Here is a 12330-nt window from a genome sequence, read left to right on the forward strand (position 1 = left end):
CTCCCAGTGGGGGGACTCAATGCAATAGTATCCAGCTGCATGCCCGAGAAGTAAAACCTGGACCGGACTAATTTTTTTGATGCACAATCCGAGCCAATCCAATCCAATGATGTGCAATACCATCCGGGAGACGATAGGCGGCGGTATTTGCCCTTTGCGAGCTCAGACCCATTCCCAATGATAATGTCAGACTGGATGGATGAAAAATGAATGGATATCGCTAATAAAAGAAATAACGATTAAAACCTGACTATGCTCGTGATTGGCACTCAACGCATGGCGAGTTAACCCGACTAGACTCGTGGTTGGCACTGAATGGGTTAAGATAGGAGTTTATTTGGACTGAGACTATTTTTCCCAATATTTTACTGATAAATGGTAGATTTGATATTTGTCTGTGGTTTGCTACTGTGTTGTTATCCAATTTAGGTTTCTTTAATAGAGGCTTTACAACAGCTGTTTTAAAGGCATCTGGTAGAGCCATATGAAATCCGTTTTATTTTTTTCCAAATTCCGTTTTTTCCGTTTTAATATTTCAGAATTCTGTATTTTACTTTGTAAACTCATTTTACCATCAGAAATAGTGTCTAATAAGTGGGAATGAATAAATGTCCACAATTTAATAAGATATAACGGTCCATTTAATAGGGCTGTCTTAAATACTTCGAAGCTTCGAAGCTTCGTTCGATGGGCATGGGATTCGAATATGAAAATAAAATTCGGTTATAAAAAAAAAAAAAAAATTATATATATTTTTGCAAAATCAACTCTGCCTCTCTTTGTTAACTACAACAAGCAATGCTGTTTGTTATTTAAGATGAGGTCGGACTCGGCACTGACAGATTTGTGTTCATTGTGCTGCTTTTATAAAGCCTCAAATGACGGCTTACAATATTTCATGAAAGCAAAGTGTTTTGTTTGTCTAAGATTTAAAACGGTTTAAACTTTACAGCACTGACAAAGTTGAACAAAGTGCTGTACAAGTCCCACAACATAAAAAAAAGTAAAAAAAAAAAAAAAAAAAATCTTTTTTTTTATAGTTGATTCCATTTTTATTGCTCAATTCCACGATTCCGTCCGCGATTCCGTGATCGCGGATTCCATATGGCTCTAGCATCTGGGAAGACGCCAGTTTTAAGGGATGTGTTTATAATGTCCAGGACTGAACTGGAGACTAGGGATGCACGATAATTATCGGGCCGATATCAGCAATTATGACGTCATCCGATAAACCAGATAAAAGTATTGATAGCTCCAAAAAAATAAGTTATTTTTTAACCTATTAATAAAAAAATTATGTCAACGTTCACACGCACAATATATGAAGAAAAAAAAGGTTGAAAATGTGGATTTGAAGTTTGGATTTTTTTTTTTTTTTTTATATATAACAACTGAGGTACCGGTAGGTAGATTACATTTTTAGAGACTAAAGTACAGAAAAAAAGGTACCGTTGGGTACCGGTATCGATTCACAGGTACCGGTACCGTATCTATTCAAATGTGAACGGTACTCATCCCTACTGACGAAGCACAATACCTGTTGGTTTTTAGTTCACTCATTGTTTTTTTTTTATCTACTTTTTTCTCCCATTTTTTATTCTTTTCCCATCCCAATTTCGTATCGTCCAATTCTACCCTCCCCTGTCTCGAATGCTGTTAGACCATGCCTCCCACAAGCCGGCTGCAATGTGGACGAAGCCTTACATCACGTGTCCCCTCCGGTACTCGAGGAAGCAGCCGTCGCATCTTTTCACCTGCACAGCGCGATGTCTCAGCGGCGGGGGTCTGCGTGGGAGGGACACGCCGCCCCCGTCGCTTCCTGATTCTGCTGCGCAGGCGCACCAACCGACCTGTAGGAGTCGCTGTCCACAACGTCCGATTCCCACCCATCAGCTTTCCCACCCCTAACACTGCCAATTGTGTTAGTATGTGCGACCAGCCAAGCTGATAGCAATGCGGAGAGCTGGGCTCGAGCGCCTTGCCCACTACACCACCTAGCCGCCCCCTAGTTCACTCATTGTTCAGGGAAACACATTGTTTTTTTTTTTGATCCACTTTTTCTCCCATTTTCTATATTTTCTCCCATCCCAATTTCGTATCATCCAATTCAACCCTCCCCTGTCACGAACGCTGTTTCTTGCCTCCCACAAGCCGGCTGCAGTGAGGACTAAGTCATACATAGCACAAGTCCCCTCCGGTACTTGAGGTAACAGCAGTCGCATCTTTTCACCTGCGCAGCTCGACCTCTCAGTGTCGAGGAGTAACGCGTGGGAGGCTCACGCTGCCCCCGACACTTCCTGATTCTACTGCGCAGGCGCACCAACCGACTTGTAGGAGTCGCTTGTTCACAACGTTCGATCCCCACCCTTCAGTTTTTCCCTCCCCGTAATACGGCCAATGTGTATTACTGCGGACGACCAGCCAAACTGAAAAACAATGTGGAGAGCTGGATTCGAACACGCGAATCCTAGCGTCTCCACACTGGTGGCGAGTGCCTTAGACCACTACACCACCTAGCCGCCCCAGGGAAACACATTGTTAATGACATTGACGGATTGTGAATTTTGTGATTGACTCAAATTATATTTATTTGGAAAAATAAATATAGTCACTTTATTTGAAGAGTCAAAACTGTTCTCTTGGCTTTGTTTTGTTCATAGTAGTAACGCTCATGTCATGATAAATCTGGTTGGGTCAAAACTACAGGAATATACATAAAAAATAAATATTATACAATAAATATATATATATATATCGGTTATCGGTATCGACCTTGAGGAGCAGAAAGTTATCTATCGGGGTCAAAAAATCTATATTGTGCACCCCTACTGGAGACGCTATCAAACACTTGCTTAAAGAATTTTGTGGGGATAGGATCAATATCTGAGGTACTCGGATATAGATACTGGTCTGTAGGGCTGACCTTCGAAGCTTTTTTTGGCAATCGAAGCTTCGGGCAGAGCTTCGATTTTAATTCGAAGCTTCGAGATTTTTTTTAATAAAAAATATTAATTATAATATAATAATATAATTTATAATTTTTTTATCTTATGTTGTGGGACTCGTACAGCACTTTGGTAAACTTTGTTGTTTTTAAATGTGCTCTATAAATAAAGTGGATTGGATTAATTAATTAAGTAGCCCCTTTCGTGACTGACTGTGACGTTACGCAGCCAACAAGGTTTCTCTCGGCTGCACTGCCTGGGTGCAGTGGGGCTGCTCTCACAGCCAACAACATGACATTACATAATTATGTTGCAACCTTCGTCTATCAAGCAAACAATTATATTATATTTAATTTATAATTATATCAGACAATGCACCTACAAAAGCAGATGACTAGAATTAAATTAGCCAACTTGGTAACACATTAGTCATAGCAGCATAGGCATAGCCTTATTAATGGTTTGTGTGGCGTCGCCGTCGTGTACAACGATACTTACGTTTTTTTTAGGTGATTTGAAAAAAATCGAACTTCGATTTTTTTTTATGTTCGAAGCTTGTGCCATCGAACGAAGCTTCGAAGTATTTAAGACAGCCCTACTGGTCTGTATAGGACTGTGAAGCTAGGCATCCCCCACCCTGTATCCCCCCTCCTCATGGTGCTTTGACACCCGAATTTCCCCAAGGGGATCAATAAAGGATTATCTTATCTTCTTACTTTATCCATCGCTGTGTACCCTGTGTACTCTATGGCCTGTGTACTGTAGCCATCGCTGTGTACTGTAGCCATCGCTGTGTGTGTACCCTGTGTGTACTGTATGGCCTGTGTACTGTAGCCATCGCTGTGTACCCTGTGTACTGTATGGCCTGTGTACTGTAGCCATCGCTGTGTACCCTGTGTGTACTGTATGGCCTGTGTACTGTAGCCATCGCTGTGTACCCTGTGTACTGTATGGCCTGTGTACTGTAGCCATCGCTGTGTACCCTGTGTACTGTATGGCCTGTGTACTGTAGCCATCGCTGTGTACCCTGTACTGTATGGCCTGTGTACTGTAGCCATCGCTGTGTACTCTATGGCCTGTGTACTGTAGCCATCGCTGTGTACCCTGTGTGTACTGTATGGCCTGTGTACTGTAGCCATCGCTGTGTACCCTGTGTGTACTGTATGGCCTGTGTACTGTAGCCATCGCTGTGTACCCTGTGTACTATATGGCCTGTGTACTGTAGCCATCGCTGTGTACCCTGTGTACTCTATGGCCTGTGTACTGTAGCCATCGCTGTGTACTGTATGGCCTGTGTACTGTAGCCATCACTGTGTATACCCTGTGTACTGTAGCCATCGCTGTGTACTGTAGCCATCGCTGTGTACCCTGTGTGCTGTATGGCCTGTGTACTGTAGCCATCACTGTACCCTGTGTACTGTATGGCCTGTGTACTGTAGCCATCGCGGTGTACCAGTTATTTTGAAACATCCTTGGTAACTTGTAGAAGATGACAGGAAGGCAGCCTTTGGTCGAGAAGGAAGATAACACAAATTAAGTTGCCTGGAAACACTACGGTTTCAAGGCGTCGGACTTGGAACAAGATATAATACTGTGCAAGATTTGTTACACAGTCGTGGCTGCACCACAGGCAACGCAACCAATTTGTTCATAATCGAGCAGCCCTTGTACTGTAGATATCGATGTGTAGTGTGTACTCTGTATGGCCTGTGTACCCTATGTACTGTATGGTCTGTGTACTGTATGTATGGTCTGTGTACTCCATGTACTGCATGGTATGTGTACTCTATGTACTGTATGTTCTATGTACTGTATGGTATGTGTACTCTATGTACTGTATGTTCTATGTACTGTATGGTATGTGTACTCTATGTACTGTATGGTCTGTGTACTGTATGGTCTATGTACTGTATGGTCTGTGTACTGTATGGTCTGTGACATACTGTAAGGTCTATGTACTGTATGGTCTATGTACTGTATGGTCTATGTACTGTATGTATGGTCTGTGTACTCTATGTACTGTATGGTCTGTGTACTGTATGTATGGTCTGTGTACTCCATGTACTGTATGGTCTGTGTACTCTGTACTGTATGGTCTGTGTACTCTATGTACTGTATGGTCTGTGTACTGTATGTACTGTATGTTCTATGTACTGTATGGTATGTGTACTCTATGTACTGTATGGTCTGTGTACTGTATGGTCTATGTACTGTATGGTCTATGTACTGTATGGTATGTGTACTCTATGTACTGTATGGTATGTGTACTCTATGTACTGTATGGTATATGTACTGTATGGTATATGTACTGTATGGTATGTGTACTGTATGTTCTATGTACTCTATGTACTGTATGGTCTATCAAGTTTCAAGTTTCTTTAATAGTTGTCATACAGAAGTACAGAATACTTTTGTACAAAATGCTTCTTACTGTTGCGCTCCAGAGACTGTGCATGACAAGATAAGTATGAAATAAAAACATAGTAAAAATTAGAAGTAAAAAAGAGGTCACAGTGTTCAGTTTAGACATATGTACAATGTTCGTAGACGTAGTTACCATACAATATACAATACTGTGCAGTGTACTAATATACAATGCTATATAGTGCAAGGCATAAATGGACGAGGTGCAGTTTAGGTACAATTCACAGTAGGTGTACGAGTTGTAGTGCAAATCCTTTATCAATAAATATAAAGTGTAAGTGTGTTTGTGTGATCTAAAGTGTGGAGAGTGGGTGCTGCAGTGTGTTGTTTGTTTGAGTGAGTGTGTGCGTGTGGGTGTGTGTGCTGTGTGCATTTGATGGTTGTTGCATAGTGATTATTGTTCGTTTAGCGATTATTGTTCGTTTAGCAGCCTGATGGCCTGGGGATAGAAGCTCCTTCTGAGTCTTTCTGTGCTCGCCATAAGACTCCGGTATCGCTTGCCTGACGGCAGCAGTTCAAAGAGGCAGTTGTTCGGGTGGCTCGAGTCCTTAATAATTCTCTTAGCCTTCCCCTTGCACCGCTTGTTGTAAATGTTCTGGAGGGTGGGAAGCCCCCCTCTAATTGTGCGTTCGGCTGAACGTGTCACTCTTTGTAGTCTGCTACGGTCTTGTGCGGTGCTATTCCCAAACCAGGAGGTGATGTTGCCGGTCAGGATGCTCTCTATTGTACATGAGTAGAAGTTCCTAAGGATCTTCTGACTGACTTGGAACTTCCTTAGGCGCCTGAGGAAGTAGAGGCGTTGTCGTGCCTTCTTCACAACACTGTCAATGTGTGTGGTCCATGTCAAGTCCTCGGATATGTGGGCTCCGAGGTACTTGAAACTGTTCACTCTCTCAACTGGTGCCCCGTCGATGCTGAGGGGGCTGTAGTCCTTGACCCCCGACCTCCTGAAGTCCACAATCATCTCTTTTGTTTTGCTGACGTTCAGGGAGAGGCAGTTCTCCTGACACCACTGTGACAGGTTCTCTACCTCTTCCAGGTAGGCCCTTTCGTCGTTGGCAGAGATCAGGCCCACCACTACTGTGTCATCAGCAAATTTGATGATGGTGTTGTTGTTCCGCTGTGCTACGCAGTCATGTGTGTACAGGGAGTAGAGGAGGGGGCTCAGAACACAGCCCTGGGGGGCCCCTATGTTGAGCGTGATGGATGAGGAGGTGCAGTTGCCGGCTCTTACCACCTGGGGTCTGCCCGTCAGGAAGTCCAGGACCCACTGGCACAGGTCATAGTTCAAGCCCAGGTCCCTGAGCTTGGCTATGAGTTTGGAGGGGACTATGGTATTGAATGCTGAGCTGTAGTCGATGAACAGCATTCTCACATAGTTCCCCTGCCTCTTGTCCAGATGTGATGCTGCTGTGTGCAGCACATGGGCTATGGCGTCCTCCGTGGACCTGTTGGGGCGATATGCAAATTGCAGAGGGTCCAGGTTGATGGGGAGGGAGGAACAGATGTAGCCCTTCACTAGCTTCTCAAAGCACTTCATGGCTATGGAGGTGAGGGCTACAGGGCGGTAGTCGTTGAGGCAAGCGGGCGTAGATTTTTTGGGTACAGGGATGATGGTGGACTTCTTCAGACAGGTGGGGATGACGGCCTGTTCCAAGGACAGGTTGAAGATGTCAGTGAATACCGGGGCCAGTTGGTCGGCACAGACTTTTAGGACGCGGCCGGGGATGCCGTCCGGTCCTGCTGCCTTCCTGATATCCACTTTTTTAAAGATCCGTCTCACCTCATGCTCTGTTACCCTGAACACTGAGTCTCCATCAGCAGACCCCCCCCCCCCCATTGCCGTGGTTTGTAGGCTGGTGTTGTTATTCACAGCCTCAAACCTCGCATAGAAGGAGTTGAGATCATTTGCTAAGGAGATGTCACTGTTCAGTTTGAGGGGGGTTCCTTTGTAGTCTGTCATTGTTCTGAGGCCCTGCCACATGCCTCTAGAGTCAGCCTGTTCAAACTGAAGTTCAACTTTATCCCTGTAACGCCGTTTTGCCTCTATTACTGCTCTCCTGACGTTGTATCTTGCCATCTTGTGTTCTTCCATGTTGCCTGTCACCAGCCCGGTGTTGTATGCTGATGTGCGCACTTTCAGAGCCTCACGGACGGATTTGTCTACCCAGGGCTTTTGATTTGGGTAGATATTAATTTTGGTGGAGGGGATTATTACTTCTACCTGAGTACAGACATAGTCAATCACCGTTTCGGTGTATTCGTTAATATTGGCTGTGTTATCACGGAATACACTCCATTCTGTGCTTCCCAGCACTGCTTGGAGTGACTCCACTGACGTCACGGCCCAACGCTTAACCTCTCGCGAGACCACCGGCGTTCGCTTGAGACTCTGTTTATACTTTGGCAAAAGAAAGATGGCGGCGTGATCGCTTTTACCGAATGGACTAAGAGCCTGTGACTTGTACCCATTCTTAAATTGCGAGTATACATGGTCTAATATACAGTGTACTGTATGGTCTGTGTACTGTATGGTCTGTGTACTGTATGGTCTATGTACTGTATGGTCTATGTACTGTATGGTATGTGTACTGTATGGTCTGTGTACTGTAAGGTCTATGTACTGTATGGTCTATGTACTGTATGGTCTATGTACTGTATGGTCTGTGTACTGTATGGTCTGTGTACTGTATGGTCTGTGTACTGTATGGTCTATGTACTGTATGGTCTGTGTACTGTATGGTCTGTGTACTGTATGGTCTGTGTACTGTATGGTCTGTGTACTGTATGGTCTGTGTACTCTATGTACTGTATGGTCTGTAGGGCTGTACCGAATGCTTCGAAGCTTCGATCATAATATTGACATTCGAATTCTAAATTAACATGCGAATTTTGTTAGTAATTTTTTTTAGGTACCGGTACCGTACTTCAATCGAAGCTTTGAATGTTAAAAAATTACATTGGTACAGCCCTAATGGTCTGTGTACTGTATTTTATTTTGTTCAGCCGTGATCGCACACACACACACACACACACACACACACACACACACACACACACACACACACACACACACACGTCCTCTTGCTCAATCACTCACTCCCTCACTTCACTCGTTCACTTGGGCTTATGCACTGAACTGTTCTGTAATTTACTCGCACACACATTCTCGCTTACCTTTTGATTCTCTGACCCACTTTTCTTTTTTCTGTGTGTAGCTATTGTCATGGTGGACTCTACGCTATGTGTACCTGCACCAGCAGATCCTGGATGAACGTTCTCCACAGCTCCTCAGCCTGGCTCACAGCAGCATGGAGAAAGGTCAGGACAAACCGTTTTATATAATATATATATATATGAGAGAGTTCTTGCACTGTATGCATTAGGGATGGCCCGAATATTCTATCTCATAATATCTACATTCGAATTTCATATCAGAAAATCAAAAAAAAAAGAAAAAAAATCTCTATATATTTTTTTTTAAGCAAACCATTCTTATTTCATTCCTTTTTATATTTAGAGGCAGCCTAATTTTCATAGCCTAATTGATCTAAAAGATGCACATGCTACTGTTTCTGTTTGTTTATTAAAACCGGTTGATAGAAGTCCCTATTTATGTGCAATACCCTTTGATTTTAATTATCCATTCTATTAAAAAGAATAACTGGCGAACCACATAACGCGCTGAGTCGCGGCACGGCCGACCCGGGTTCGATTTAAAAAAAAAAAAAAACAGCAGCTCAATATAAAAGGCTGTTTTGTGTATTTTGATTGACATCTGAGCATGTGTATAAAACTAAAAGGGGAACAGCCATTTTTAAACATTTATATTGTTTAGGTGCTACAACTACTAACTAACTACAACATGTTTGAAACAAGCCCACACTGTACTCATGCCTGCACAGTGCACATTCAGTGAGAACATGCTTCAAACTAGTAATCTCGCCAGGCAGCTCAATTAGGAAATGATTGGAGCGCAGAATTACAGCGAAATGAAACCCTAAGATATGTATTCAATAATAGGCAGATTGTATTGGGAATGCCCTCCGGTTAAGATATTCTGGGAAGAAGTAACCACGCATTTATAAGAATTTTTATTTCTGACCATACCTGTACTGCCTTCTGTATTGTTGTTGAATGATGTTTCTCAGTTAGCAGCCTCTATACAGGTAAAGAGACTAATTTTGTCCGGTCTTACGACTGCTAAAAAGCTGATAGCATCACGCTGGATTCAACCGGATAAAATGTGCTGGAAGGGTTCCCACGGTACCTGGAAAACATGGAAAACATGGGATTCATTTTTTCATTTTCCAGGTATGGAAAGGCATGGAAACTGAGCAAAAGTGACCAATTACATGGAAATAGAAACAGTTGTCCTGGAAAATTTTATTGGATGATGTGTAATAAAATTTAACTATTGAGCACAGAATTAACATGAGTTTATAAAAACCCTTTACATGTGAACAGCTTTTACTGTAGATAGAAATGGATGATCCCATGTTGTAGAGCATGCTCTTGGCATCCTATATGGTATATTGGATGTTGGAATTTGATGCAGGCAACTTGGTGAGCCAAGGGAGCCTTGGCATCTACAGTGAAACTTGAGTGAAACTTCTTATGCAAGTTTATCCTCAAATGTAAGTAGCTGTGTTTTAACTGTGTGGTAAACCTGGGTTTATCAACGTTAGTTAGTAAGCAGTGCAATCTTTCAGCAGTCAGTCTGGAATTAATGTATGCATTCAAAAGTGCTGAATAAATGTTTTATGGGCCCATAATAGTGATTATTAATATTATTTAAGTTAAGTTTTGCCATAATCATGTCTTTTGCCATAATCAGGTAGCTGAAAAAAAAAAGAAATACATTATATATATATTTATATTAATCATTTTCGGCCAACTGTTTCCTATTTTCGGTATCAGTTTCGACCAAGAATTTCCCTTCGGTGCATCGGAAACCCATTGGGGGGTGCGTCAGCTAGGTGGGGAGGTGACAGGGGGTGCACGGCCAAAAAAGTTTGGGAACCGCTGCTATAGATCATCACTTAATATGGTACCTGGAAAATCAGGAGGTAGTATGGAAAAAAATGTCAAGGCAAGCGTGGGAACCCTGTATGGTTTTTTTTTTTTTTTTTTTTTTATATAACTTTGGCCATTCCGCTGGCTCTTTTTTGCGTTTATCGCATTTACTCTGGTCAAGAATGACCGACAGAAACAGGCTGAAGGGGTACAGATGGGGGGGAAGACACTCTGGGAAAGGCACGGCTGCAGTCCGGGATTCGAACTCGCTAAACCCCAGATCCGTGACGAGCACGGTTGTCCCCGGCGCCGAAATAACGCTTGAGGTACGCGGTGAGCTACTGGAGCTCCCCTGTATGGGTTCTTACCTATCTCGATGTGATTTATCTAGAGATATCTACCGCAATAATTTTAGGTGTTAATGAAGCCAGCATAGCAATCTGGTTAGAGGTGGTGGAGAGGATAAAGGTTAGCATATGAATTTGTAATTCCTGGTGTTAAACGGAATAATGGATGGATGTCCAAGAGGGGGTCCTGAGGGGGGGGGGGGGAGAACGAGCAAGAGCATAGGTATTGTATTGTATTTATTATGGGTAAATCTTTTAATCTACATTTATTTTGATTTAAGTACTGGACTGTCATTATTGTTATTATTATGTCAATCATAGTCCTGTGATTTATAGTGGATTTCTACTGTTTATGTATTGTGTGTCTGTTTTTATGTAAAAAAAAAAAAAAAAAAAGTAAATAAAAAAACATTTGTTAAAAAATAATAATAGGCAGAGCTCTATCTTCTGGAAGATGAAAAGCTTCTAACCTATAGGGCAGGTATATATTACATTCCTGAGTTTAGTTTTCCAGTGATTTTTGTGAACTTAGTGACCACTAAAGGGAAGTCTGGGCATCAGTGCAGGCAGGGCTAATTTTACTGCACGACTTGATACATTAGTTACACTCTGTGCATTTCCTGACTCAAAAATGACAATATATTTGTGATCAATATCACCATTGCTACTCTCACTCAACCCTACACAGCACTGGTAAGCATGACTTCTGAATCTGACTTGTAAACAAAAAGCAAATCGACCAAATTGACGAGAGCACCGCTGGTCTGCTGTAGCTTGTGTACTCTAACCACGCAGCCCTCTGAAAATCAATGGTTACAGGAAAATGACCAAACTCTGAAATGTAAGTTATACCTGTCCTAGCATACAAGCCATTCCTTATATAAGTTATACCTGTCCTAGCTTACAAGCCATTCCTTATGTAAGTTATACCTGTCCTAGCTTACAAGACATTCCTTATGTAAGTTATACCTGTCCTAGCTTACAAGACATTCCTTATGTAAATTATACCTGTCCTAGCTTACAAGACTACTGCTTGACCTTACTCCTAGAACCCACCTCACCCCTGCCCACTTTGACAACCTAGGATGGCTTAGAGTAGATGACAGAGTACAGCAACTTGCAATGGGCCTGGTCTACAAGATACACTACACGACCAAGGTACCCATGTACATGGCAAAATACTTCCCAAAGGTCAGTGAATACCACGATCACAACACCAGAGGGAGCTCCACAAATCATGTTAAACCCAGATTCGGCTCAAATAAGGGACTAAACACGTTTCGCAATTATGCCACATCAATGTGGAACGCCCTACCCAAAGCTGTAAAGGAATGTGGATCACTACCCACTTTCAAAACCTCTCAAGAGACACCTACGGGAGACTGCAATTCAACACTGGCCCCTGTAAATATCCTAACCCAACCCCCCCCCCCCCCCTCAATGTACAGTGTTACTTGTTTATACAGTGTGCCCCCCGGCCCCCCCCCCCCCCCCCCCCCAACCACCTCCAATGTAAATTACCCAGTATGGTTGTCAATATCTCTATGTACCCAACCCCCCCCACCCAACCTCCTCCAATGTACAGTTTTCTACGTCAA

The 12330-nt window shown here is 42.8% G+C and overlaps 1 protein-coding gene across 1 annotated transcript in view; it reads left to right on the plus strand.

Annotated features, from left to right (window-relative positions):
* ttc27 (tetratricopeptide repeat domain 27) overlaps positions 1 to 12330 on the plus strand; it is a 427052-nt gene that overhangs the window by 71369 nt on the left and 343353 nt on the right. The window contains exon 5 of the mRNA XM_084322115.1: positions 8588 to 8690. Within this exon, the coding sequence (XP_084178241.1) occupies positions 8588 to 8690 (103 nt within the window). The remainder of the gene's footprint in view (positions 1 to 8587; positions 8691 to 12330) is intronic.

This window comes from Notolepis coatsorum (assembly GCF_963971535.1).
Source record: "Notolepis coatsorum genome assembly, chromosome: 9".
Taxonomy (NCBI): domain Eukaryota; kingdom Metazoa; phylum Chordata; class Actinopteri; order Aulopiformes; family Paralepididae; genus Notolepis; species Notolepis coatsorum.